The sequence below is a fragment of the Sporothrix schenckii genome (assembly GCF_000961545.1).
Source record: "Sporothrix schenckii 1099-18 chromosome Unknown Cont41, whole genome shotgun sequence".
NCBI classification, from domain to species: Eukaryota; Fungi; Ascomycota; class Sordariomycetes; order Ophiostomatales; family Ophiostomataceae; genus Sporothrix; species Sporothrix schenckii.
In genome coordinates, this window is record NW_015971142.1 from 1,571,988 (window position 1) to 1,599,365 (window position 27,378).

A 27,378-nucleotide genomic window follows, 5' to 3' on the forward strand; every position below is an offset into this window, starting at 1 on the left:
TTCGTCGTTTTCCCCCTCTCTGCTTGCTTGATTCACACTGGCCGCCTCTGTTTGCGTTCCCGACAATCCATGTTTTGTATTGGCCCGGGCAATGTGCAGTGCATAGGTCAACAAGCACAGCAGAAGCGTGCAAAGCTAGGCGACCGTTACCGGGTACAAATTGTAACTTTGCCGAGTTTGCTGGTACGATCCATCGGGCGAGTGCCCTGTGGGGAGTACTTTGCACAAGTGACAAAGAGTAGAAGGGCACAGAAACATGGATGTCGAACCCCAACAACGAGGACCTGGGGCGCATACGAAGACAAACAGAGCGTGTGCGGTTACCATGTTTCTTGTCTGTCAGCATCTGGCGACGTCTTTTGACGATGAGGATTCCTTCATTCGCCGGAGCCAAGAAAAAGGATAAAGAAAAAGAGAAAAAAGATTGCACGTTCCCCGTCTGCACGCGCGCTTGGTCGACCATGTTACTCGCCGTGCTCCATCGCGGTTCATTTGCTACAGTCTGTTTACATACAACAACTGGTTCTCCGATATACATGCTTTCCCCGCCATCTTCGCTACATCTCTCGTGTCAACTGCAATTGCAGTTTGTAACGAGCAATGATAACTAACACTTGCGAAATAGTGCGACGAAACACATCCGACCTGCAACAACTGCAAGAAGTCTAAGCGCGATTGCGCCGGCTATGATCCAATCTTCAAGCAACAGCAGAACAATCCGGCTTTCCTGCAAGCCACGGCACATGTTTCCCCACAAGGTTCATCGACCACAACAGCAACGGCTCCGGAACCACGGCCCAAGAGTCCCCCACCTGTTCCCTACTCGTCGGTGGCAACCTCTTCAGCTGCGTCAAATTCCGTGGCGAATTCAGCTGGAATCAAGTCCCCATCCATCGTTGGTGGTCCCTCGTCTCTCTCATCCGCATCAAGCAACTCTGGTAGTACTGCATCCAGCTACTACAACGGAACAGGGTCATCATCCGCGGTCACGTCATACCAATCGAGCCACAGCGGCAACAACATCGGCAACGGCAGCCACCACGAGAGCACCGACCATAAGGGCCACAATAGCAGCACATCCTACGGCCCCGTATCGCATTCTCCGCGCCCCGTTGTGTCGTCTTCTGAATACCATGGTACGGCTTTCGATTCTACCTATATTAAAGAAGAGCCGCGGCGAACCTACTGGCCCGACAGGACGCACCACGACTACCCGAACAATGTGTCCGATTCGCGAGACGCTGTACGGTATACGAAGCCCTACGACTATGGCCCATGACTTACATCTGTGTCCTGGTAGGGCAACGACGAATGGTCAAACTTGCCCAACAACAATACACCAAGCGAAGAATAGCGACCGTAGCACCTGAAGCACACACCGATATGTGCGGCACCGATAACGGCGTGGCCGTTTCTTCGGTGCGCCCTCTTATGTCTTTGGCGGCGGGAACAAACAAGACGCTGCGCATGTGGCTGTCAGAGTTGTCTGCATGAACAGTGGCCAGCGTCCCACGTCAGCTATGTTACAGAATAGCCGCCAAAGGACGAGGTCCGTTATCGCCGACACAAGATATCTGCTATCTCGCGATTTGTACCCACAACTCTCTACACAAAGCATTATTGCATGCCGTGTAACAATCCAACCCAACCCGACTCCGCGACCTTGTCCAAGCAAGGAGCAGTTTTGCTGCCGTGAATGAACCTGCTTGCACTCCACTCACCAAACCGCGTTGCCGACATTCTAATCTTAATATTAGAACAATCCCACCCCAACGTCTTCCGTTATCATTTCATCTTTCCAGGAAATATTTCCATTCACGGACCCATAGTCCCGGCTACATTTTCTGTATAGTACGATAATGTTTATTATTTTGGATCTGCTTATTTGGATTATGTCATGTCTTGCAATACCCTTAAAAGGGCATGTTGTGTTCAATACCTGTTGTTTATTGGTGTAAGCTTTTGATATTTTAGCATCGGCATGTTGGACCACACTATTGCATCTTCAATGCGTTTCCCACATTTCTATAGAAGCACACTCATGCACTCTAACTGGCTGTTTCTTTTTACTTCAACTTCTTTTTTATCTGCTGTCATTGTAACGGCGGCTCATGGGATTGCATATGATCTGTGCTGCGTTGGATGCTGGGACAAGGATGTCAATAAACATTCCCTTCTTTTTATCGAAACCGCTGAACCAAATCGACCTCCCGATCCCCATCGATGACCACACTTTACGACAGATTACGTCTTGTCCCATTGCCCCGACTTTTTGCAAAAAGCCCACACCAGTGCAGCTCACTGCCATACAGCACACGTAAAAGCCAGCGATAACGCTCGACGGCATAGCGTCCATCAACAGAAGTGCTCCAACCCACACACACACAAATAAAATGTACGCATGCGGAAAAGCACTCACCGCCACCCACTATGCATACTGTAAGCTCTGCGGGGCCGTGGTGAGCACCAAGACATGGTGTCATCTGCGCGGCCCGTCCCCGACTGGAACGAGAGGCAATAGCGCCATATGGACTCCAACAACAAAAGAGATCCCAGCCATGTGGAAACGAAAAACTCTCAAGATGAAGACAGTTGGCCTAGACAGTCTTGGTCCAAGTGCCTGCTTTGATCCCTGTCTAACTAGTATTCGAGGAACAAATGAGAACCCTTCCATCAGAGGTGGACCAGCGCACCTTCATTCGACGACATCGCTATAAAAAGAACACGAATAAGACAAGCGGAAAAGACTGCTTTACGACTGCCGTCTGGGTTTACCACAATACCGTCTCCCCCAGACGGCTACGACCTTGCTCTCACCGTCTTTCCCCCGTCTTCCCCTCGTCTTCGTCCCCTTGGGGCTTTGGGGACTGACGCTATCACAGTGATTGCGACGCTCCACGTTGGGCCAACCACCGAGAAAGCTGACGGCCACCGCCGCATCTCCGTTGTCGCTAATACTACCCCAAAGTTGACAAGTTGGGAAAAGGAACCAGAAAATATGACCAAACGGTAAGGCAGCGAATTGCAAGGGCGTCGAGGACGCACAGCGCCCGAGCAAAGTGGACGCCGTCGTGGAACCCCCGTCTCGCCTTCCCACCCTGTTCTCTTCTGTCATAATATTGCCAGGCTCTCGCTATTGTGCAAACGGTGTCGCGGCGAAAATCCATCGACCGACTAGGCCTCGTCCATTATCTCTGACTCTTTCACAACGCATTTTACTGTCGTTCTTCTCCTCTGCTTTCCTCTGCTGTTCCCTATTGTGTCTCACGTCTCCCAATTTTAAAAAATCTACGTGAATTTCTTGCGCCTGTGCAAGACACGTTTGGCAAACCAACGCTGCGAACAACTGTCGTGCCAAATTTGTACAAGAGCTCCTCTGTCTCCGCCGTCCTCGACATCAGAGCATCGTCACCTCAATTGGCCGTATAACGTCTCTTCACGGCAAGTTCCCGGTGTAGTAACCAAAGGTTAGTCTATTCTCAAAATCTCGTCTATGTTGACAGTCTTTCTGCCCAATCGCGAGTGCCTGGTTGCCTGGTTCGTTGCCATGCCCAAAGTCGAAACCCCCAACGGGACGCTCGTTATTTCCACCAGCTCGTCCATCCACCCACCCCAACTCCCAAATCCCCACGCGGACTCCCCACGTTAGCCTCAAACCTGACCCTTCAAGCGCATGTCCCCCTTTCCACCCCACGCCTCCGCATCAAGCATTCGAACAGACTCGTCTTGTACGTCCCCGTTTCTTGGTTCCTGGGATCTCTGTCTATGTCGGTGTTTTGCGAACGCACGTACCAATGTGCCTAACTAGGTATACCAGCTTTTTGCACAATACTGTCTGTGCGCAGACTCGACGAATTACTACGCTTTCTTTGTCCGTATCAACTTCTACTGAGATTGAACTCACATCTGCGTCAACTCGACGTCAACGTCAAGTGAAAAAGGAGTGACGCAGAAAGTGACACTTACTGTAGTACGGTCAAAGAGGCTCTACTCAAAATTCACCACAATCTACAACATATAAATACCGGGCCATTCCTCTCTCTCCCCGACGCTCTCTTTTACTTTCTTTCTTATACCATCATCGTTCAACCAACTCTCTGCCTTCAACATCCTCACGCTTCGACGATTCATTACCAAAGCGGCACAAATCTTCCATTGGCCTTTCTCCACTTCTACTCCGACATGGCAGCCGGCAAGTCGCCACGGATGCAGGTCCTGCAGCTTGGCACCATCCAACTGTAAGTAAGATGTGCAGTCTATTGCTATAGAAAGAGTGCTAGCCATATATATATATATATATAAATATACTGACACATGCAACACAGGGCACACGACACTTGGAAGTCGATTGGCGACGTGGCAGACATTGTCGTGCCCAAGGCCAACGGCCGTGCCGAGTTCATTGCGGAGTGCCGCTCGGGGTCACTCGATGGCGTTAAGGTCGCCTACCGCACGTTCGAGTCCTTCCGCATCACCGGCCGCATCGACGACGAGCTGTTGTCGGCGCTGCCGTCGTCTCTGCGCTTCATCTGCCACAACGGCGCCGGGTACGACCAGATCGACGTCGCCGCCTGTACCGCCCGCGGCGTCCGCGTCTCCAACACACCCACCGCCGTCGACGAGGCCACGGCGGACATTCACATTTTTCTGCTGCTCGGCGCCATGCGCAACCTGGCCCCGACGCTGAGCAGCATCCGCGCCGGTCACTGGCGCGGCCTGGACGGTGGTCCCCCGCTCGGCCATGATCCGCAGGGCAAGACTATTGGCATCGTGGGCATGGGCGGCATCGGCCGCACGGTGGCGCGCAAGGCCCACGCTGCGTTCGACATGAAGGTGCTGTACCACAACCGCAACCGTCTGGCGCCCGAGGTGGAGGCGGCGGCCGGCCATGCCGTCTACGTGCCGACGCTCGACGAGCTCCTGGGCAGTGTTGACGTCGTGAGCATCAATGTGCCGCTCAACGCACACACGCGCCACCTAATTGGCACTGCGCAGTTTGCGCAGATGAAGCCGGGGGTGGTCGTGATCAACACGGCCCGCGGCGCCGTCATTGACGAACAGGCGCTCGTGGACGCACTGGCCTCGGGCCACGTCGCGGCCGCGGGGCTGGATGTCTTTGAGCACGAGCCCCAAGTGCACCCGGAGCTGATGAAGAGCGACAAGGCGCTGATTGTGCCGCATATGGGCACGTCGACAGTGGAGACGGAGACCAAGATGGAGGTGTGGGCCATGGAGAACGTCCGGCAGGCGGTGCTTGCGGACACACTCAAGAGCATTGTGCCCGAGCAGGCTGGGCTGAAGTTCTAGTCTGTTTGCTTCTGAAGAACGAGCAGATATACACTGAAGGATGCCCTGAAGATGATGCTCTGGTTTTTACACGACGATTAATAGAAAGGGACTGCTTCTGTTCGTGGCGAGTTGCAGAAAGCTATGGATAGAGGGTGCGATAAGTATCTGTACTTCGAAAACGGGACATAACGAGGGAGGTATCACGGATGGACATTTAGATGGAAACCTATGCAATGATCAATAGGTGACAATCTCACGTCACTGCAACCAAATAGAGGCAAATAAAAAGATGACGGGCAGGATTTATCTCAAATTGAAATAAAGACAGCGACACTCAAACCAAGTTCAAAGCTCAGTTGGGTGGTAAAAGGTGACGAGAACTCGTCAAATGCTGGTCTCCAATTGGCCCATTTCGTCGTTCCCGCCCCACAAACCACACCACCGCGACTGCCGGGGAATTGGTTCTATTTCTAACAATGTTCCCAATACCTTCCCGCTCTGCACATATCGCCCCGCTCCTTCTTTATCATACGCCGCTGTCCATCCCGAAGATCACCATTCCACGTTTTCCTACCGACAGCTCGACGATACATTGCTCATTTCCTCTTCTGCGGAGCTGAACCACGCGGGGTCCTCCGAGCGATTCTAGTTTTCTCGCCGTGCAGCCGACTACTACGCAAGACAGTCGGCCCCACGAAACAGCTTACAACCACGCTGGCGAATCTCCTGTGGACGTCGCCGGACACAACGGCGACAAGGCCAAGCGCAGGGACTGCTGACCAGCCGTCGTCGCCGGCGCCGCCTGTGGCAGACAGCGTGCACAAGCAAGAGCGGCGACAACAGCGCCAGAATCACAACAACATGGCCTCACCACCGAACCAGCCGGCCCTGACGCCGCAGTTTTGCTTTTCGACCGTCGTACTACGAGGTGGGTAAACATTGCATCTTCTTGGGGCCAGTCTGTCTCTCTGACACGCCCGTCCAGACTTTTTGCGGGCCTCCCGCGCCATCGACGACACCATCACCCAGCACCTGAATGCCCTCGTCACGCCCGCCCGCGCCGGCTTCGACCCGTCGTCCACAGCGCACCGCGCCTCCTCGTACTCCGCTTACCCACCCAGCAGCGCCTCCTTGTCTGCAGGACCGCCACCCGCCGCATGCCGCGCGTTCCGCGATGCCCTCCTCTTCCCCGCCTGGCAGGCCCGCGACGACCTCATCCAGTACTGTTCCCGCGTCGCCGACGATGCCGTGGCCAAAGATGCCGAAGCCGCCGCACAGGCTGCTGCCCAGGCTGCTGCCGCCGCGGCGGCCTCCGGCACCCTTGTTGACGGCGACTATGCGACGCCACCACCACCACTACCACCACCAGCGGAAATCACCGAGCGCATTGACCCCTACATCAAGCGGAAGCAGTATGCGCTCGTCGAGCCGCAGGCCAACCTGCTAGCGTCGCTGATGCGCAACGAGAAGGGCGTCGAGTCCATTGTGCGCGCGCGATCCTGGGATGTGCTGCAGGCGCGTTGTGGTGGCGGGGCCATCGCGGCCAGCCCGGGTGAGCCTGGGTGGGAAGCGGCTCTGGAGCGGTGGCGGAAGCGGGAGGGACGGTGAGCGTGTGGTCCGTCTACGCGCTGTGTATATTACATTTTGCCAACGATTGGGGGATACGTAGTGGATGGGTGTCGGACACGTCTTGGGATTTTGGAGGAGCTGTGGATATCATCTTCTGGTGATTTCTTGCATTTGCAGTCATTTCGGCGTCATATAGGCATTTAGGCAGCATTTGATACGGTCTACGTGGTGGAAGCATGTGAATATATCTCTACTTTTACGTATCAAGTTGAGTGAATACGCACAGTGTCATGCAAGTCTGTTCGTCGACCTTTGTGAGTGCACGTAGGCCGACTTCGCAGTGGCTGCTCTGCCCCACTTTTCCGCCGCTGTTGCCTCTCCTACTGGAAGAACACGGCGCCGACTAGCTCCTGCCTTCCTTACTTCAGGAGGGGACCTAAAAAAGGGCAAAAAAACTACCCACACGATTTTAAGACCTCCCCCCCAGCTTCTTGCGGCAGCTGCCATCTCCGTTACCCACCACACGAGCATCAACACGGCCAGCCCTCCGACCGCCATCCTATCCTCGCGGGCGATCTCTGTCTCCATCTCCACCATTCATTTCACCGTTCTCTGGCCTGCTCTGCCGTCTCCTCCTACCAGCGGCACCTCCCTGTGCGTGGACAGCGCCCTCGACCCTCCGATAGGCTGTCTCATGCGCAGCTGACCTCGTCCATCTCGAGCCGACGTCCAGCTCCTACACACAGACCTACGCACAAACACGCAACTGCCGCCCCCCATGCCACAACCGCTCAGCACACGGGATGCCAACCTGTTTCGCCAGGTCATCCGCAACTATGAGGAGAAGCAATACAAGCGGGGCCTCAAGGCCGCCGACCAGATCCTCAAGAAGAACCCGCGCCACGGCGACACCATGGCCATGAAGGCACTGATTCTCAACGGCCAGGGCAAGACGGACGAGGCCTTTGCGCTCGGCAAGGAGGCCTTGACGGTCGACATGAAGTCGCACATCTGCTGGCACGTGTACGGCTTGCTGTACCGCGCCAACAAGAACTTTGAGGAGGCCATCAAGGCGTACAAGTTTGCGCTGCGTCTCGAGCCCGAGAGTCCCCAGATCCAGCGCGATCTCGCCATCCTGCAGATCCAGATGCGCGACTACGCCGGCTACGTGCAGAGCCGCCACGCCATGCTGCAGGCCCGCCCGCAGCCGCGCCAGAACTGGACCGCGCTCGCCATTGCCCACCACCTGGACGGCAACCTCGCCGAGGCCGAGCGGATCCTGACGACGTACGAGGAGACGCTCAAGAACCCGCCGCCCAAGTCCGACATTGAGCACTCCGAGGCCATCCTGTACAAGAACCGCATCATTGCCGAGACGGGCGACATCCAGCGCGCGCTGGACCACCTCGAGGCGGATTCGGTCGCAAACAGCCTCGACCGTCTCAGCGTACTGGAGCGCCGCGCCGAGTACCTCACGGCCCTGGGCCGCAGCGAGGATGCGGCCGCTGCCTGGCGCGTGCTCATCGACCGCAACCCCGACCACCCGGCCTACTACCACAGCCTTGTCAAGGCGCTGGGCCTGGACGCCGAGGGCGCTGACGTGGCTGCCCGTCTGGCCGTTTATGACGAGTACGCTGCCAAGCACCCGCGCGGCGACTCGGCAAAGCGGCTGCCGCTGGACTTTTTGTCGGGTACGTCTACCACTTGGTCGTATTGGTTTAAAGATCTCCTACTAACTGCTGTTGTTTTCTCGTTTTCTCTCCAGGTGATCTCTTTAAGGAGCGCGCACGAAAGTACCTTTTCCCGATGCTCGACCGCGGCATTCCGTCGCTGTTTGCCAACCTGAAGCACCTGTACACCGATGACGCCAAGAAGGTGATTCTGCCCACTCTTGTCGAAGAATACCTTGCCTCCTCCCAGACCTCCTCCGCACAACAAAACGGCGACGCCAAGACGGACTCGTCCAAGGGCGAGGGAGCGGCGCTCTACTTCTTGGCACAGCACTACAACTACCACCTCACGCGCGACCTCGCCAAGGCGGACGAATACTGCGACAAGGCGATTGCGCTGGACGACAAGAGCGTGGACTTTCAGATGACCAAGGCGCGGATATGGAAGCACAAGGGCGACCTGCAAAAGGCCTCGGAGGCCATGGACAAGGCCCGCAGCCTCGACACGCACGACCGCTACATCAACAGCAAGGCAGCCAAGTACCAGCTGCGCAACAACGAGAACGAGGCGGCGCTCAAGACGGTGGCGCTCTTCACGCGGCCCGACTCGGCGGCCGACCCGCTGTCGGACCTGCTCGACATGCAGTGCATCTGGTTCCTGACCGAGGACGGCGAGGCGTTTGCGCGCCGCGGCAACATCGGCATGGCCCTGAAGCGCTTCCACGCGATTGCCAACATCTTTGACATTTGGCAGGAGGACCAGTTCGACTTCCACTCCTTCTCGCTGCGCAAGGGCATGATCCGCGCCTACATTGACCTTGTGCGCTGGGAGGACCGGATACGCGAACACCCCTTCTTCACGCGCGCCGCGCTCGACGCCGCCCGCCTATACGTGAGCATGTACGACAGCGCCCAAACTGCATCCACCAACGGCTCTGCGGCTGGCGCGACGGGCGGTGCTGCGGATGGCGGCGCCGGCGCCGCCGGCGCCACCAATGGCACCAACGGCACGTCGGCTGCCGACGCAGCGGCCGAGAAGAAGAAGGCCGCCAAGAAGGCCAAGAAGGAGGCGCTCAAGGCCGAGCGCGAGGCCGCCGAGAAGGCGGCCAAGCAGGACCCCAACAAGGGCAAGTCGGCGGCGGCGGCGGCGGTCGATGCCGAGGGCGCGGCCAAGAAAAAGGACGAGGACCCGCTGGGCCTGAAGCTCGCGGCGACGGCCGACCCGCTCGGCGAGGCCACCAAATTCATTGCGCCCGTGCTGCAGTTCAGCCCCAAGGACCTGGACGGCCAGATGGTCGGCTTCGAGATTTACCGGCGGCGCGGCAAGTTTTTGCTGGCGCTGCGCTGCCTCAAGGCGGCACACGCCCTCGCGCCGGAGAACGCGCAGGTGCAGGAACAAGCCAAGGCGCTGCGGGCGGCCCTGACGGCGGCCGATGTGGCGACGCTGCCGGCCAAGGTGCAAGAGGTGCTGGCAGCGGAGTTTCCGTAAGGGACGGCCGTACGTGGGGTGTGGGCTCTAGATGTTTGAGGACGGATTTGTAGTTTGTACTATGGGGGTCCCTGTTCCGTGACACAATTTTCGTTTATTTTTTATTTTCACTTGCGATTGCTTGCTGTCCCGTTTCCCACATTTCTTCTTCGTCTTTCACCAAAAAGCCTAGACCGATGGAGAGGTGGCGTCATTCACGATTACGTTTAGTTTTACACCGTATGATACAAGGGATATTGTTTGAAAAGCGGTTGACGTTGGAGGGAGAAAGGGAAAGAGTAAAATGTTACAAAAAGCAAAAGTATCAAAATACAAAATACAAAATATGATTATTTCCAGGTCAGAAGGGGGCCTATCGTCCCGCGCATGGCGTCAGCAGCATACAGAAGACGGAATGAAATCGTACCCAACTGGCCTTGGCTCCTTGGCTCTTGGGTATGACGTCCCTTGTCTGCCAAGTCACCAATCCGCTAGATCCCGTCCCGCTCATGAGCTTCTCTTCATTGTTCTGTCGGACCATCCTTTCCAGCTCCGATCGACAGCGACTGGCGGTGAAGGGCCTTGTTTTCGCCACACCTTAATGGGATTATGCAGAAACTACAAAAATGAAGTCAAAACGTGCCCGCAGCAAACTGCCGGCGCGGCATACGATCCTGTAAGTTGCATCTGGAGGACACCGCCGGCCCGGGAGAAAGATCTAGGCTTTGTTTTACGTTTATTTAGGTTCGCATCGTGGGATTCTTTATTACGTATATGGGCGGATATTTATCGCTTCTTGTCTTTCTTATCTTCTTGTCTGGTTTTGACGAAAGAAAAGGATAAAAGGGAAATAAAAATAAATCTAATGTTAACATTGGTTGATTCCTTTACATTGTAAACATTTACTCTTTGTTCTCGCCTCGTCATCGACCACAATTCCGCCCCTTTTCACACCGGATTTTCTCTCGCACAGCATATGTCTAGATGCACGCACCGGGAAAGGTACGGAAACCGAGTGGCCTTCCTCTACCAATGTCGGGACGCTCATTTTCTCTCACTGTCCAGACCTCCACCGTCACCGTGATCTCCTTCTTGGAGGGCAATAGGTGCCGGTTTGTCATTGGCTGGGACAGGGTGTCATTTGCTGCAACCCACTTTTTGTTGGCCTTCCCACAGGGCCGCAGGACGGTTTGTCACGCATGTGTTTTTGTGCTAGTTCCCTGCTGCAGCTGATGTCGTCACTATGGACCGGCTGGGGGGAGTGGAGGGGTGAGAGTTGGGGATGGGCCAAGGAAACTGGGTTTGCGTCATATGGCATTTCGGCCGACAGAACAGGGACGGGAAATAGATGGCCGACACGAAATGGCAAACCACTCGTGTGGTATCAAAAAGAGAGCGAGAAAGGTTGCATGTGTCTCATTTTCCTACGTGGCCAACCGATGGCCGTCAACAAACCAGGAACTGGTTGCTTGGTTTATTTACTCGCTAGTTTCGGTATATTTTTTACTATGCTCTGTCTCTTGGTATTTTTATTTTTTGTCTTTCCGCCGTCAATATCTTGCATGGCACAGTTGCACATTTCTTTTCCTTGCTGCTAGCTGCATGACGGGGGCCAAACGTTGGACGAGGCGCACGACATAAAAACGACGCACACCCATTGTCTCGTCTCGTTGCTCAAGCAGCTCTGTTGGTTTGACGAGACACTTTCTTAAAAGACGACCGATCACATACGTTGCGCCCGGACACAGAACCAACACGACACTACAGACACCACAAGATCACATTCACCGTATAACGGTATAATACCGCAAACACCACCACTGGCCCTGTGATTGCCACGGCCCCCATCAGCTACATACGCGACATAAATAGAATTCGGCCTCCTTGCATCAGCGAGGCGTTGTCTTTGCGGTTTCCCTTCTCCTTGTCGCCTTTTTCAGATTTTGTTTTTTTTATTTTGCTTTCAATCCCTCAAAATTTTACTCTGTCTACTCGTCTCACAGCGATCTCTCCAATTTCTCGCATTTCCATGCCATCACGATGAATTACGCAAATATGATTGAGGAGAAGCACCTCAAAGTAAGTTTAGCTTCGTGGACAGGATGTTTTTACGCTGTCATCGTCGCCTGCTGCTCACCATTCTCAGAAAGGCTTCATAATCGCGACACTGATCTCGACGGTGATTGGCACGTTCACGACGAGCATCGGCCTCTACGAGCGCGTGCGCGACCGGCACCGGCAGCATAAAACCGACCATGGGCAAGACAAAAAAATCAAGGAGCTGGAGCGGCGCGCCGACGACGCTGACAAGGCACGGCGGCAGGCCGAGAAGGACAAGCACGAGCACGCCATGGCCCAGTTCAACCACAACAACAACAACAATAACAACAACAACACCAACTTCCACGGCTATCCGCCGTACCAATACGCCCCATATGGCCGTCCCCAAAACGACCTCCGTGACGCCCTGGCAGCCAGTGGTCCCATGATCCGCGGTGAGTACGACCGCGACTACGAGCGTCTCGGGTCGCGGTTTGCTGTGGGTGACGCGATTGCCGAAAACGAGCTGCAGGCCCAAATCATCGACCTGCAGGCGTCCGTCATCCGCTTGCTGCAGGACGCGCTGGAGACGGGCACGCTGCCGGATCCGGCGGTGCTGTATGCCGCGGCCGGGCGCGCGCGCAACGGGAGCATCCAGGCGCTGCGGGACCAGTACCAGCGGATGATGGTGGCGGCACCCGTACAGCGGGCGATTGAAGGCGTTCGCGGAGGCGGTGGCGAGGGTGGACGCCGGGGTCTGCGGTCGGCCTCTGTGGCGTCGAGCGCACGACGAGGCGCCGGGGACGACTACGCGGCACGGAGACGAAGCGGCCGCGACTGGGCGGCACTGGACCGTGAGCGCGACCGCGACTGGGATGGCGACAGAGACAGAGACTGGGACAGCGACAGGGACAGAGACCGTGGACGGCGCAGCCAGAGCCAGTTCGGTGCCCGCCGCGCAGCAACGTTCCCTCTTGAAGCGCCGCGGCCGCCGCTGTTTTGCCGCTACGCCATCGAGCTGCAGCAAGACTGGCGACGACCGCTCAACGGCGGCGATGGTGACGGAGCCGGTCCCAGCCGACGCAACAGCCGGCGCGACGACGACGACGGCGACAACACCACCAGCACCAGCGACGACGGCGACCTCATCTGCCCGGCCTGCATGGGCCAGTTTGCCATTGAGCACGACCGTTCGTGGAAGATGCACAAGCCAGTGGTTGTGGGCGAGCGCGTCGAGGAGATTGTCAACCGAGACAGCAAAAAATCGGGCAGCGTTGGCGGCAGCGGCGACAACAACAACAGCAACATTGACCTCGACGACGACACCCCGGGCAAACTCGTCACGTCGCGCCGCCGCAACATCATCGAGCTCGTCCAGGACCGCCAGTTTGTGCTCAGCAACCGCTTTATTGTCAAGTGCCACCGGCCGGCCATGTACGAAACAGCAGACGACTACGCCGGCAGCGGCGTGCTGCTGCCGCCCACGTTTGCGTGCTGTCTCTGCGACCGCTTTGACACGGTCGGCGACGGCAAGGTGGCCGTGTGCACCACCATGACCCGGCTGGTCAACCACGTTTGTGAGAAACACACCGTGGGCGAGCTATTGTCGGACCCGGACATTCGAGAGCTGCGGACGAGGCACTAGGCGTGGTTTATGTGGAATCCAAGGGATGAGACTCTCTGCACTGTCGGAGACAAATAAGATATACGAATGTAATGATGACATTAAAAAGAATTAGACTTGTTACGACGTTCGAGAGCGGCAGTTTCTCGGCCCTGTGCATTTTGAAATTTCAAATAGGAGTATGCGCATTACGGCCGTCGTCTTTACCACAAAGTCGTATGCAATATGTTGAATCTCACAACGCTTACGACATACATGGAAGGCGAATGGGCTTATCCGTCAGAACTCCGTCCATCATCCGTTCGCAGTGTCAGACGCATGGACATCAGAACGGGACTCGCATTTCGATGCGATATTCTCTTTCCTCCTGGTCGTTCTTGGGAATATCCTGTCGCGAACTCGTTGCCGTAGACAATAATTGTACTCCATAGTGCTCACGGCATTTGCCGATCTTCTTGACGCGACGCTACCCCTGTGAATATGGAATCCTTGCCAGACTGACAGAAAGACAAACCCCGACAGACAGACTACGACATACAGTCTCGAGACTGACAGGGTACGGTAGTTGCATTGCCATCGAACCAGTCTCAGTTGCTTGGCATTGTTCCCAACAGAATCCTTCCAGAAGGGCAAGGGGCCAGGGAGCAGGGAGCAGGGATCAGGGGGGGGACACGCAAATCTGTAAAGCTGTGCTGAATTTTGCTTTTGCTCGTGAGTTGTCTTTTGCGATTTTTTTTTGATTTTTTTTTACCTTCTTCCTATTTCCCTTCACCCTTCACAACCATCTACCAATGCCCGGATGTGGTCTTTCACGTCTCCCGTCTGTCTTCATTGACATTGGCTGTGCTTCAGTGCGCACCCAAAAGTAACAGCATTTCATAGCAGAGTAATTTCCCGCGTCAAGCCAGAGTCGTAGTCTCGCGTATTAATGCATGCAAATTTGATGCGACTTGGCCTGCAGGGCTTCTAGTCCGCACCCACTGCCACGAGGCCAGAAGCCCCACAGGCCCACTAACCTCTGTTATATGGCGCGCCTCTGTATTTTTAGCGCGTCGCATTGTCTGGTGAAAAAGGGGTGCCTAGCGACGCTGACAGACGCGCCGAAGAGCCCGTCTCTGCACGCTCTATGTTGGGAGGACGCGCTCGCACTAGTGCGTCTCAGCGGTGTCGACTGCACTGTAGCACCCCAGCTGGAGTCCTTTGGGCAATCGCTTACTTTTCTTTAGCGCTCTCGCGAATCCCTGAATTTGACGACGAGCTCGTACGGCGAAACGGTGAAGCTCCACCAAAAACGGCACCAAAAAACTAGGACAATAGATACGGATCAAGGCGAGTCAGCACTACCGAACACCAGCCTTCCTCCTGATGGTGCCTTTTCCTTCATGATTCCTTTCTTTTTCTCGTCTTCCAGTCTCTTTCTCTTTCCTTTGTCGAATTGCACCTGAATACCGTCCCAGCGCCTCTGGCTCGACATCACGACAACCGATGATGCAGTACTGAGCGTCGACGTCAAAATCTCCGCGTTTTCGCCTCCAAGTCTCCTTGTTTTCTCAGTCTCGACTCGCCTTCTGTTCTGTCGACCCTCCGCCTAGATCCTCAGCTTCGCTCCTCTCTCATCACAATGTCGTCTGACACGGCTACTGCTGCTGAAGCGCAGGTGAGCTCGGCCGGCGCAAACGGCGATGCTATCAATGGAGCTGCCAGCGGAGCTGCCAACGGAGCTGCGAATGGAATCAATGGAACCGCCAACGACGTGTCCTCGACCGCCATCGACCCTGCCGACATCCCCCAGGCCCCTCCTGTTCCGCCTACACCGTCACCACCACCGACAGCACGCACTGCCAAGCGCCAGTCCCACGTCGTCTCGTTTGACAAAACACTCGAGAACACCCTCAAGCTCCAGACACACGACTTTGACATCCAAGACAACGACCTTGTTGTAGTTGGTATGGGTGCCCACTGTGAGGTGAATTTTGTATTGCGAAGAACACAAGATGCTAACGGCCTGCCTGTGTCCAGACAAGGCAAAGCGCAAAAAGAACCGCCACACATGCATGAGTTGTATGTATTTCACACAACGGCCACACAGCACCAGTTCTCTAGATCCAAAGCTAACCGCAATGCATGCTGCCTGCCAGCCTCCGCCGCCGACTACCGCCTCTCGATCCCCCTCTACAATGTCCTGTGGGCCTCCGTGTCCGACGACAACCGCCGCCTCGTCATCGACTACGCCGAGGTCGCCTCCAAGACCCGCATCCGGCCCGCCAAGTTTACTGTCTCGCTCGAGCCATCCGGGCCCGACTGGCCGACGCCCGCCGAAGTCGCTGCCTGGGCGGAGCTGCTGCGCAACCGCGCGTATGGCGACGTCCCCCAGCGGCGGCGTGCCTATGTGCTGGTCAACCCGCACGCCGGTCCCGGCGGCGCCATGAAGAAGTGGGAGCACGAGGCCCGCCCGCTGCTGGACGCTGCGCGTCTGTCCCTCACCGTCGTCACCACCGCCTACTCCGGCCAGGCCATTGAGCTGTGCACCGCCCTCGACATTGATGCGTACGACATGGTCTTGGCCTGTTCGGGCGACGGCCTGCCGCACGAGTGCTTCAATGGCCTGGGGAAGCGGCCCGACGCGCGCCGCGCGCTCGAAAAGGTTGCTGTGGCCCACGTGCCCTGCGGCAGCGGCAACGCCATGGCCTGCAACCTCTACGGCAGCCACCACGTCAGCGTCGCCGCCCTGGCCATTGTCAAGGGCGTCGTGGCGCCCCTGGACCTGGCCAGCATCACGTACGGCGAGACCCGCCTGCTGAGCTTCCTGAGCCAGGCCGTGGGCGTCATGGCCGAGGTCGACCTGGCCACGGAGAACCTGCGCTGGATGGGCAGCGCGCGCTTCACGTGGGGGTTCATTGAGCGCCTGCTGGCCCGCAAGGTGTACCCCTGCGACCTGGCCGTCAAGGTCGAGATTGAGCACAAGGACGACGTCAAGGCGCACTACTCGCGCCACCAAGCGCCCGCCAAGGGAAGCCGCACCACCGGCAAGAGCACCGGCACCAGCACCATAAAAGCTGCTGGCAAGACCTCGGCCGCGGCAGCAGCAGAATCGTCTGCGACAACGACCGTTGCCGCCGCTGACGCCGATGCAGGCGCTGCATCTGGCAGCGGCGGCGACACCAGCGACCAAAGTTTGCCGCCGCTGCAGTTTGGCACCGTCAACGACCCGCTGCCGGACGACTGGGAGACCATCCCCGAAGACAAGATGGGCAACTTTTTCTGCGGAAACGTAAGTCCTTGTCGTGGTCGCACCACCTCAATTGCCCCCATGTTTAAGAGATCCACTAAACCACTAACTCAATTCTCCCAGATGGCGTACATGGCCCCCGATACCAGCTTCTTTGCTGCGGCGCTCATGGCCGACGGCCTCATGGACCTCATCACCATTGACGGCGACATCTCCCCGGCCAAGTCGCTCGGCATGCTCTTGACCGTCGAGGACAACCGCCTGTTTGACAACCCGCTCGTCCGCTACCGCAAAATCTCCGGCTTCCGCCTCACGCCCCGCAACCAAAAGGACGGCTACATCAGCATCGACGGCGAGCGCATCCCCTTCTCGCCCTTCCAGGCCGAGGTCCACAAGGGCCTGGGCCGCGTCATTGCCAAGCGCGCAACCCCCGGCTACGAAGCACCGGGCCCGCTGAACTGGGACAAGATGGCGCCCGTTGAGCGGATCATGGCATAGGAGCCAAGGATCGCGATGGACGCAACGCATGGGAATGAGTGGTCGAGGATCCGCTGTTGTGATACCCATGAGGAGGGCAATAAAAGGTGGCTCAGACGGACGTGCAGTTGCGTATGAGAGACAGCTGTATGACCATGGCGTGGCTCTCTGTATTTATTCTTGTTCTGTATACTTTGTGGCACTCGGCGAGTGGCGTTCTGTTATCATTTCGTATTGTCTTTTCGGAGTGATGGAGCGAAGTTCGTTGTTTTGTTTCAGTCTTGTGTATTTTAGATGCCGTCGGTGGATATGTACAGACGAATAATTCATTGTGTACAAACGACATGTGGATACAGACATGGTGATAAACAATGCACGTTCCGTCGAAATTGGTCTCCGTTTTGAATATACCTGCCAATCTACCATGAACGCCAAATAAGAGAAATACTACATAGATGCACATACATGTAAAACAAATGACACAAACGCTGCTTGTTTCCCCCGCTCAGTCGGTGAACCCGTCCCAGTCGCCGTTTGCTTTATCGCCCTTGTCGTCGTCGCCGTCACCGTCAGCCTGGCCCTCAGCCGCACTCCGGTTCCACGGCAACCGGTCGTCCGTCAGAGCCTCGCGGGACCGCTGACGTACAGCAGGTGCGGTCGTCTTGGCGGCCAGCTTCACAACGAGCTCGTTCATGGCACACGCCAAAGACGATGTGTCAACGACACTCTGCTCCTCGCTGCTTTCACTTGTGGCCAGAAGCCCTTGCTTCTCGGCCTCGTCGACCCAGATATCCACGACGTGCATCGTCAGGCCCACGGGAATGTGCATTGTCGGCACCGCCTTGCGCGACTTTTTCCGCGGCCGCTCGCTGACCTCCTCGTCACCCTCATCGCCCTCGCCGCTCGCAGACGGTGCCGGCTCCACCTCGGCCTCGCCGTCAACGTTGAGCGGCCACTGCGCCAGAATCTCCAGACCGAGTGTGCGTGCCGCACTGTCCGCGGCCGTCCTGCTGCTCGTTTTGGACTTATTGCTCGTCTTTTTGTCTGCCGTCGTCTCCTGCTTCTCTTTTGTCTCCTCCCCTGCCATCCACGCAATCTGCGCGCCCAGCACGCGACGCACGAGCAGCATGAACTTTTCCATCCGCAGCACGTCAATGCCCGTCGTCCACTCGCGGGCCATGGTCGCCCAAAACGCCCGCAGCCACGCGGCCACGGCGGCGTCCGGCAGCTTCACCGCCTTGGGCAGGCCGGCCAGCTCGTCGCAGAGGCGCTGCTGGGCGGGTGCGCGGTCGGCCATCCAGAGCGCGTAGAAGAGGCCGGCCCACAGCTTCTGGGCGTCGTGAAAGGTCAGCGGCACATTGGTTGAGGCGGCATACTTGGCGGTGAGGAAGCCCTTGAGGCTGTCGAGCGCGGCGGTCCGAATTTTGCGGTCTGGAGCGGTGCAAAGAAGGGAATGTCAGTCCAGGGCTCATAAAGTACATCGGCACAGGTTCTTTCGTTCTGTTTGAACAAACGTCTGGGGAGGTGCAGAAGAACCTACCACTTGAAGCCAGGTTCTTGATGAACGGCATAGACGCTGCTGAGGACGTCATGGTCTTGTCTGGGCTAGCAGAGCGACAGATAGTCTTCAATCGTGTTTGATCGGGTGTCCGTGAAGTCCTGCACGGTGGCTACACGCCGCCATAAAGCTTTATCGGGCGATAGATAAGGAAAATTTGTTGGCAGAAAAAAAAAGTCGAGCAACAACGCCTACTCGAATATTGAATTGTTGTAGCGGGGCCGTAGTTGACCCACTTTCCTAAACCAGCCGCTGAAAACGGGCTAGCGTCTGTCCACCATTCTGACGCTAAATCGCTGTGGTGGAAAATGCATCAACACACACGCCAGGGTCCAACACCTCCACAGCACGTCCAAACTGTGTAAGTGTTGTGTCTTGATTTGCTGGCTCGTCGCTTGACTGCTATTGAGGAGTGCGGTTCGAAAGTCGCAAAAATCGACGTGAACAACATAAGTTAATGCGTAGGGCAAAGGACTTTGTGAATGAGGAAAGAGCAAGCCGCAAAGTGACAACCGCACCTTCCTCCTGATCGTGAGACTTAAAGTGCCCAAGCAAAGAGGCCATTGCCTCAAGAAACAACCAAATCCCAAACTATCCCAAGAAAATCGGAAACATACAAAGGCATACGTCATCCCACGCCAACATGCAAGGCCCTGTGCGATTTCCACAAGGCAATGAGCACTGTTCGCTTCGGGTTGACAATTGCGAATGTACACATCCCACGCGCATCCCGCACGGATTTGGGCCATCCCACTCGCGGCCCCCACGCCGGTGGCCACCACTACGACGAAACAAGCAATGCACCACGCAAGACGACATTCGACATGGACGTAGTCTGGGGAAAGCTCTGACGACATGTGGACCGGTGGGTTTCGAGGAGAGCTTAAAAGAACGACGTTTCCTTGTTTGATGGGGTCTCGTTCTGGTCCGTTCTTTCGTTCTTCCGTTCTTTACAAAAGGCCACTTGCGGAATGGCATTGGTCGTCTGGTTTGGTCTCGTTGAACTTGTTGATTCATAAGTCGTTACTGTTTGCTAAACATTTTGATACGCCGTCTCCCTAACTAATCCCATCCGAAGCACACGCAAACGCCCTAGTCCCTCCACTCAATCACCTCCCAAGACTTGACGTCGTCGTCAATCACCAGCCGGTACCGCTCGATGCGCCACTCCCGGTACAGCGACCGCACGGACGAACTCGCCTTGCGATGCTGCGCCCCGTGGCCTGCCTTGTGCGCGTCTGCCGGCGACCGCCAAAGGCAGGTGGCCAGGTTGCGGCCATCGGCGTCCGGCAGGTGGAACCAGTACCGCAGCAGGCCGCCGCTGTCGGTCGCCTCCCGGTGGGCGGCCTTGTCGAGGCTGCTGAGGTCGCCGTAGTTGGTGGTGGGCGGAATCTGCGAGCGGAAGGCGACAACAAAGTAGTCGCGCTTTTCCCACGGCGTCGCCGCCGAGGTGGTGCTGACCCGCAGCCGGCGGAGCTCGTCGATGACGACGGAAAAGTTAAAGGACTGGACATAGGGCGCCGTGGCGTAGTCGTCACGGGTCTTGTCAAAGACGGACAGGGCACGCGCGAGCAGCGCGGTCTGGGGGTCCAGCGTCTCCAAATCCAGCAGGTGGTCCGGGTAAGGAGAGAAGGTGATGAAGCGAGACGAGTCTGTCTCTGCTGATGCCGGCGACGGCGACGGCGGCGGCGACGGAGTGGGTTCCGTCTCGAGGGCCTGGACCAGGGCAGCTGCCGCCTTCTCGTTGTTGTCCACCAGCGTGGGCACAATGGCCTGTCTCGACGCTACTGTTGCAGCCATGTTACAAGTGTGCTGGAACTGTGGACAGAGATGATGGGATGAGTTATGATGGGAGCGAAAGAGCAAGGTCTCAGGTGCTGAAATATTAAAATATGGAAAGGACTTTGTGTGAAGAGACGTTGCTGAAATAGACGTGTCGCCGGTGGGAAACGCCTTTCAATGATGCTTCTTTTCTCTTTTTGCTCCTTTTATTTTTCATCTTTCTTTGCCTGCGCTTTCCGTCTCTACGTGCTTTCCTTCTCACCATCACACTACGTGAGATTTTTTATTTTATTTTATTTTGCACCGTCTCAAACTACATTGTTCGCCATCTCGCGGTCTTAGTAGTACTGGACTGTTGACATTCGGCCATCAAATGGCGAGCTTATCCTCCTATGCCGCCACTTGCGGGTACTAAAATAAGGGACGAGAGACAAGGGGGCAAGGGAAGAGTCGAGAAAAGTTGTTGTCCAAAGCGGTTTCGCCCGTTCCTTTGGTGACTCAATGTAGAGACACGGCCATAAGACGGCGGCGTGTACTTCGTGGGAGCGATACAATACTCTGCCGTGATTTAATAGGAAAACCTGAGGAGAAGCTGCGCCGGACGTGCTGTTTTTTTGTCGTGTTTGTTGGTATCTCGTTCGATTTACTTTTTGTACTTTTTGTCTTTCTTTCCCTTTTTGCCCGTTTTCCACGACACTAACACGCAGATTTGCCCACCCGAACGCCAAGAGCCGAGTCGCAGCCAATCGCGCCATCGATTCGGCGGTTGATGCCATCGCCTCCACCCGTCTTGCATGCTCATGTACAATGGAATTGCCCAATGGAAAGCCACGAAAAAAGGGATGAAAGAGAAAGAAAAAAACAATACCGCAATGAAACGTGTCGATGCTTTCAAAACGCGCGTGCGACTACGGCTGCCACTGTCTTCTGTCTTGGTCGACACAATTCGAATTATAACTGGACTCACCGCTACAAGTACGACATACACACGGCTTGCGAACTGCGAGATAAGCAGGTGGTTTGGGAAGCATGTAACGTGGATTGTGTACGGCGCGCCTTCCGCTTCGGCTGGCCTCTTTATGGTGCTTTCGGCCCAGAAGTCGTTTGCAAATTGAATTGGCAATCGATTGCATTCATTCTGCGTGCATTGTCTATCTGCTGCTCTATTTTTGTTTTTGTCTGTCGCCTCTTGTCTCCCGGGAACGACGCCTGAACTCGCTCAAATGCCGCCATCACCGTCTCCCTCCTGTCGGCCACCACGCAGATACGCCTTGGCGACCTCGTATGTACCTAGGTACAGCCCACTGCCGACAAATGTCCAGCCCGCCCGGAATGCGCCGCCTCTGAACAGACCTCGAATGCCGTGTTCGCGGTAGATGCGGCGTGCCAGCTGTACGGCGCTGAATCGTTTTGCCTTGGGCGGCTTGTTCTTCTCGTTCGTCTTGTCCTCGGTCTTCTTCTTACCTGCATCATCGTCGTATGGCGACAGCATCATGCGCGTCTTGACCACGTCCAAGGGCGTCGTGATGACAGCGGCCACAGCCCCCGACGTGCCCGCGCTGAACCCGTTGACGGCGCCGACGAACAAGAGGTGGTTCCTGCTGGTCGGGTCGCTGCTGTCCACGCCGGCCCACCGTCGACGGAAGCGTGCGCGCAGCGCCTCGAACATGGGAAACTGCAGTGCCGTAAAGGGCAGGTTGCGCGCGGCCAGGGCCGTGTAGCCGGCGAGAAGCCGACGCACCGCGCCGCCCTCGGCATGGGCCAGCATGCGAAATGCCTGGAGGGACGTGCTGGCCGACGACAGTTTGGACCCGCCGCTTGCTGTCGCCTTGCTTTTCTTGATCATCTGGGCGTTCTGTTTGATGACTTCGGCGGGGGTCAGCACCAGACACGAGGCCAGCTCAGCCATTCCCGACGAGAGAGCATGGATGAGCGCCGCCGGAGGCTGTGATCCCGGGGCGATTGCATTCGTGGCTGCTGGGAGGGCACTGCCGACGATCCGTTTCGCCCACTCGTAGGTTGTAAAGAAAACGCCGGCTGGAGAGGATAGTTAGTCGGGGCCGCGGTATTGTCCCGGTACGGTGTATGGTTCTTTAGGAACCAAAAAAAAAAAAAAAAAAAAAATACGTAACAATAGCGGGGAGGGTTGACCAAAATAACAGTCCCGATTCCTTGGTACAGCCCGCGGAGTGCATATGCCGACGGTGCTGTGACACGCCGAAATGCCTTGGCCGTCGCAATCGGCTTGGATGATGCATTCGATGTTTCTGCATAGGTCTTGATGTAGTCGCGGCTCTGCATGCGCGTCTTGATCGTGTCCAGTGGGTAGACCAGCAGGTCGACGGTGAACGCAGCAAAGGCACCGGCCTGTTGAGTGAGCATACCAGGTCAGCGTGTGTCTGTTTGTACGTGAAAAGGTGAGCGGATTGCATCGTACCAGCATAATCTCCCTGTGCGTGTTGTCATTATTGCGTTTGCTGTCGCTGGCTTTATCCTGTCCTCTGCTGTCTACCATGGTTGGGGTGGCTTGCAGACGAGTGCTGCAACAACATCACCAGCGGTGAAGCGATGCAGGAATGGATCAGATAAGAGGTGTGTGCGGCCGACGCAAATAAATCATTATCAGATCATCCGACAACGGGCGGTATGGCCGGCGGTTGCCTGTAGACTGAATGCTGTCGCATTTTAGTGGTTGGCCGTGACGTAACTCGGGGCAGACTACTACTGTCAATACTGTAAGTACTCTGTATGGCCATCTCTGGCGGTTATGACAGGGCTGCTCTTGAAGGTCTGCAAGAACTGTCGTAATTGAATAACAACTACCGTCAACCCCGAAAGAATCCTTCACAAGCATCCAACGTGATTATTTTCATAACTTTCTAGGGAGGCACAGTACGCCATGGATGGTGGTGAGGCGCAAGTGAACGCACTTGTGATTTACGTCATGGGCTTATCGATAGTGGAGAAACGTGATAAGTGCGCCACCTGTATTCTGTACAGAATATTCTGTATGGCGTCGCTACTGGAGGGACGCGATGGCACTATTACATCCCTAGAATGGGCTTGAGACGACGTCGCGTTAGCATCGTCGCCACCAAAACACCAAAACCATCATCCATCTCGTTGTTCAAGACTTTGCACCATCGATTCACGTTTCGTCCGTCGTCTGGATTGTCCCGTATTTGGCGACACTCGCGTCATTCCCGACTCGACCGATTCCGCATTCAGCACTCGCCGACAACTCTGTCCCCCCCCCCACACTCCCACCAATCCAAAATGGACATCCTCCGCGGCCTTTTCGTTGGCGCCGTCCAGCGCGGCCAAACAGCCGTCCAGTCGCTCCTTGGCCGCGACCGTGCCGACGCCCTCCGCCGCTGGTTTGCCGCGACCGCCCGCGACCAGCCCTTGCTCTTTGGCCTCGTCGTGACCTGGCTCGCCTTCTGCGCTGTGCCGCTGGCCGCGTTTGTGGGCTATGTGGCCCTGTGGGCGGTGGTCGCGTTCAGCGTCTTCTGGGCCATCTTCCTCTTCTGGTCCGGCATCGGGCTGCTGTTCCTGGTGCCCGCGCTCTGCGTGGCGACGGGCTTCAGCGTCGTCGTCTTTGTGTGGGCGGCGACGACATACGTTGTGGGCGCACGGGTGCTGGCAGCAGCGGGATTTGACGTGCCCTCTGTGTTTGGTCTCGGTGGCAGTGGCGCAAGTGGAAGCAGCAACAGCAACGGCAACAGCAACGGCAACAGCAACGGCAACAGCAGCAAGGGCACCTCATACGGCAAGGTGTCGTCTTCGTGGTCTTCGTCGTACGGCAAGCCGTCGTCGCAGCCGGACAAGCCGCCGTCGTACGCGCTGCACCCCGTCTCGGCGACCAAGACGTTTGATCCCAAGGAGTACAGCGACTTTTTGAGCACTGGCCTCGACAAGCCGACACCGGTCGAGTCGTTGCAGGCGACGCCCGCCTCGACAAAGTAACCAAGGATATGGCGCCTACGATTTTCTATATTTTCTCAACTCGTTCCGTCATGCGTATACGATCTGGCGTTTGGCGTGGATTTTGTTGCTTGCTGCGTTCACTTTTTTTTTCCAGACGAATACTTTACGGATCGTTTTCGTGCAATAGGTTCATATTAGCTTCTATTTAGGTCATATTCAACACACAGCATCAAACCGTGACAAATTTGCGAAACTCGACGAGGCAATTATGGACGAGATGTCCCGTCTTCTGCCGTCTACTGGCCATAGGTGGCCAGCTCGTTGGTCTGGACCAGGCGCACGGCCTCCTTGGTCCACTCGTCCAGGTCCTCGTCGGGCAGGCCCAGAGCGCCGTTCTTAATGTCCTTGTCCGTCAGGCCGTCGCCGCCGGGGAAGAAGATGCGCGTGTACATGACCATGCTAAAGGCTTCGATGGGCGCCATGGGCGTCTTGCCGTCCAGGTGGACGCCGCCGCCGCTCTTCAGCGCCTTGGCCGCGTTGGCCCAGCGCTCCTGGCTTGGCTCCGTCGTGATGGTCCAGTCGGCGTCCGTCGTGCCCGTCACGCGCTTGAGGCTGGCCAACATGTCGTTTTGGCTGACGTGGAACGACCGAATGTACGCGGGCTGCGGCTCGGTGTAGTGCGACAGCGTCGCCGACGCGTCGCTCGACGCGTCCTCGGGCAGCAGAGGCAGGCTCAGCAGCGCAGCGGCGGCGCGGCCGCACTGGGGCAGCGTGCTCGTGTACATCTTGACGTCGCCCTTGTCGAAGAGGGTCACCTTGCGGTTGGCAATGTCGAAGCCGTAGCGGCTGAGACCGCCCGCCAGACTGAACTCGTACCAGAAGCCACAGGTCAGGACGACGGGGTTGAGCTTGAGCTCGTGCAGCTTCTCCATGAGGCCGCGGTACGACTGGCCGAAGCCCATCTCGTCGTACATGGTCTGGCTGTTGGGGTTGGGACCGTAGGCGTTGGGCATGATCCACCGGATGCCGGCCTCGGCGGCCGCGGTGGCGATCTTGAGGCTGAGGTCGCGCGGCGCGCGCACGGACAGCGTAATGATCAAAAAGTCCTGGCCGGTCAGGGCCTTGACAATGCTGCTGTGGTCATCGTAGTCGACAACGACCTTGTGGACGCCCTCGGGGATGGCGCTCTTGCTGTCAGCGCGGGTGAGGGCGGTGACGGTGTGCTTGCCGGTCTTGAGCAGCTCGCGGGTGAAGTTTCTGCCGATGTAACCGGCGGCCTAATAGAAGCTTGTCAGAAACCATCCAGACAATAGGCATAGTCGGCATAGGGCCCAGCGGCCAAATCCACTTACGCCGATGATGGCGACCTTCTCGATCTTGTTCTTGAAGCCCGCGGGCTGGTCCTTTGCGTACTGAACGGCGGCCATTTTGGTATGTACAAGGCGGCGCGCAATGATTAGTGGTCTTGGACTGAGGTGCCTGGTGCGTGTCGGAAGGTTTGAGGGCTTGAAGCTGCTGGTGCCGTTGATGACTGTCAGGCGGAAAATGGAGAGATGTGTATGCATGAGATGAATTGGTTTGACTGAAATGAAACTGTCGCCGACCCAGGGGAAGCTCTGCCTCTTTATATGCGAAAATGGAGGCTGCCATTATGAGAGATCCTTCTCTTTGTTCGCGATCAACAAGGACTTATGCCTTTTCGCCGTCGAGTAGCGTTGTACTTCTGGACAGGTGCGGCGGTTAACACACACAGCCCGACGGTCAGGAGCTCTCCCTTTGTTGGTGCGTTGCCTGTCCGTTGATCGCCCAGCCTTGCTACTACTACACGGACTCTTGCCGCCGGCATTCCGGCAACCTAAATCTCCGACATGCCATCTCTGTGTTATGCGTCCTACTGTTTTTTGCCATTGCGCGGGCCATCGCATACCCCGAGCCATGAATCTGCCCTCCAAATCTGGAAATATCCCGCTTGGCTGCCTGGATAACTCCGTGGACGGGGACGGACAGGAGTCCGTGTGCAAAGGATCACGTTTCGTGGCAGACGTCATGCAGACTATTACCAATAACATGTTAACATTTCACGTTGTCGTCGTCCGGCTCCGGGTTTAACTACGGCGGGGCCAAGGCTTCTGTGGCGGCTGCACCCGCCGAGGCTCTGTCGTTCAGTGGATTCAAATACAGTTCTCACCCAGTGTTAGGGCTTATGTCCGCCAGGATTTCCGGATTGGGAAACAACAGTCTCCGACGCCGTATCCCCACTGTGTCTACTTTAGGCAATCTTCAGTGGGACATGTCCGGTCCAAATCCGGCAGGCAAGGCCCACACTACAATCCCTTGACTCCGAGGCGAGCAATCCTAATGTTGGGCCATCCGGGAAACATTGCCGTCGAATGCATACTTCGTATGGCTAATTGTTGCATCGCCGCTGTTTACGGAGTACGAGTACACCGTGAGGCCGAGAGGGGTACCAATGCAGTATACGTAAAGGCTGAAAGACACAAATAAACGTGGACATAAGCTAAGACCGAGTTGCCATCATTTTCTTCAAATATTCGAGCGAGGGATGAGGCCTAGAATGGTTTCTTCTTTTCCTTTAATGCGTAGCATGTTTGTGAACGTTTTAAAACCAAGACAAATTATCATATTTTTCGACGAAATTTTTTTTTTTTAAAAAAAAAAAAAAAAAAAAAAAAAAAAAAAAACATGACTACCTTCCAAATCAATAGCAAAATGCAGTCAATTTTT

General features: G+C 56.3%; 11 protein-coding genes across 11 annotated transcripts; 7 read left to right on the plus strand and 4 right to left on the minus strand.

Moving 5' to 3' along the window:
• Nucleotides 1–461: 461 nt before the first annotated feature.
• Nucleotides 462–1,279, plus strand: SPSK_07883 (uncharacterized protein; the record flags this gene model as incomplete). Its single annotated transcript, XM_016734536.1, has 2 exons — nt 462–500; nt 626–1,279. 2 exons carry the CDS (start codon nt 462–464, stop codon nt 1,277–1,279), a joined length of 693 nt encoding a protein of 230 aa, XP_016590841.1.
• A 2,903-nt stretch (nt 1,280–4,182) lies between these two features.
• Nucleotides 4,183–5,307, plus strand: SPSK_07683 (D-3-phosphoglycerate dehydrogenase; the record flags this gene model as incomplete). Its single annotated transcript, XM_016734340.1, has 2 exons — nt 4,183–4,238; nt 4,326–5,307. The coding sequence occupies 2 exons, from the start codon at nt 4,183–4,185 to the stop codon at nt 5,305–5,307; spliced, it is 1,038 nt and encodes a 345-aa protein (XP_016590842.1).
• Nucleotides 5,308–6,150: 843 nt separating this feature from the next.
• On the plus strand, nt 6,151–6,897 carry SPSK_07922 (uncharacterized protein; the record flags this gene model as incomplete). The annotated part of the gene is made up of 2 exons (XM_016734575.1): nt 6,151–6,217; nt 6,275–6,897. 2 exons carry the CDS (start codon nt 6,151–6,153, stop codon nt 6,895–6,897), a joined length of 690 nt encoding a protein of 229 aa, XP_016590843.1.
• Nucleotides 6,898–7,636: 739 nt separating this feature from the next.
• On the plus strand, nt 7,637–10,017 carry SPSK_07096 (peptide alpha-N-acetyltransferase; the record flags this gene model as incomplete). Its single annotated transcript, XM_016733764.1, has 2 exons — nt 7,637–8,549; nt 8,624–10,017. 2 exons carry the CDS (start codon nt 7,637–7,639, stop codon nt 10,015–10,017), a joined length of 2,307 nt encoding a protein of 768 aa, XP_016590844.1.
• A 2,019-nt stretch (nt 10,018–12,036) lies between these two features.
• Nucleotides 12,037–13,681, plus strand: SPSK_10769 (uncharacterized protein; the record flags this gene model as incomplete). The annotated part of the gene is made up of 2 exons (XM_016737051.1): nt 12,037–12,075; nt 12,143–13,681. The coding sequence occupies 2 exons, from the start codon at nt 12,037–12,039 to the stop codon at nt 13,679–13,681; spliced, it is 1,578 nt and encodes a 525-aa protein (XP_016590845.1).
• Nucleotides 13,682–15,281: 1,600 nt separating this feature from the next.
• SPSK_07175 (sphingosine kinase) lies at nt 15,282–17,387 on the plus strand (the record flags this gene model as incomplete). Its single annotated transcript, XM_016733842.1, has 2 exons — nt 15,282–16,931; nt 17,013–17,387. The coding sequence occupies 2 exons, from the start codon at nt 15,282–15,284 to the stop codon at nt 17,385–17,387; spliced, it is 2,025 nt and encodes a 674-aa protein (XP_016590846.1).
• Nucleotides 17,388–17,871: 484 nt separating this feature from the next.
• Nucleotides 17,872–18,958, minus strand: SPSK_07703 (ribosomal rRNA-processing protein 1; the record flags this gene model as incomplete). The annotated part of the gene is made up of 2 exons (XM_016734360.1): nt 17,872–18,797; nt 18,907–18,958. 2 exons carry the CDS (start codon nt 18,956–18,958, stop codon nt 17,872–17,874), a joined length of 978 nt encoding a protein of 325 aa, XP_016590847.1.
• A 1,058-nt stretch (nt 18,959–20,016) lies between these two features.
• SPSK_07954 (uncharacterized protein) lies at nt 20,017–20,724 on the minus strand (the record flags this gene model as incomplete). Its single annotated transcript, XM_016734607.1, has 1 exon — nt 20,017–20,724. One exon carries the CDS (start codon nt 20,722–20,724, stop codon nt 20,017–20,019), a length of 708 nt encoding a protein of 235 aa, XP_016590848.1.
• Nucleotides 20,725–21,925: 1,201 nt separating this feature from the next.
• SPSK_07580 (mitochondrial carrier protein) lies at nt 21,926–23,221 on the minus strand (the record flags this gene model as incomplete). Its single annotated transcript, XM_016734239.1, has 3 exons — nt 21,926–22,717; nt 22,834–23,073; nt 23,144–23,221. 3 exons carry the CDS (start codon nt 23,219–23,221, stop codon nt 21,926–21,928), a joined length of 1,110 nt encoding a protein of 369 aa, XP_016590849.1.
• Nucleotides 23,222–23,982: 761 nt separating this feature from the next.
• SPSK_07964 (uncharacterized protein) lies at nt 23,983–24,672 on the plus strand (the record flags this gene model as incomplete). Its single annotated transcript, XM_016734616.1, has 1 exon — nt 23,983–24,672. One exon carries the CDS (start codon nt 23,983–23,985, stop codon nt 24,670–24,672), a length of 690 nt encoding a protein of 229 aa, XP_016590850.1.
• Nucleotides 24,673–24,929: 257 nt separating this feature from the next.
• On the minus strand, nt 24,930–26,198 carry SPSK_07597 (oxidoreductase CipA; the record flags this gene model as incomplete). Its single annotated transcript, XM_016734256.1, has 2 exons — nt 24,930–25,910; nt 25,986–26,198. The coding sequence occupies 2 exons, from the start codon at nt 26,196–26,198 to the stop codon at nt 24,930–24,932; spliced, it is 1,194 nt and encodes a 397-aa protein (XP_016590851.1).
• Between the last annotated feature and the right edge of the window lie 1,180 nt (nt 26,199–27,378).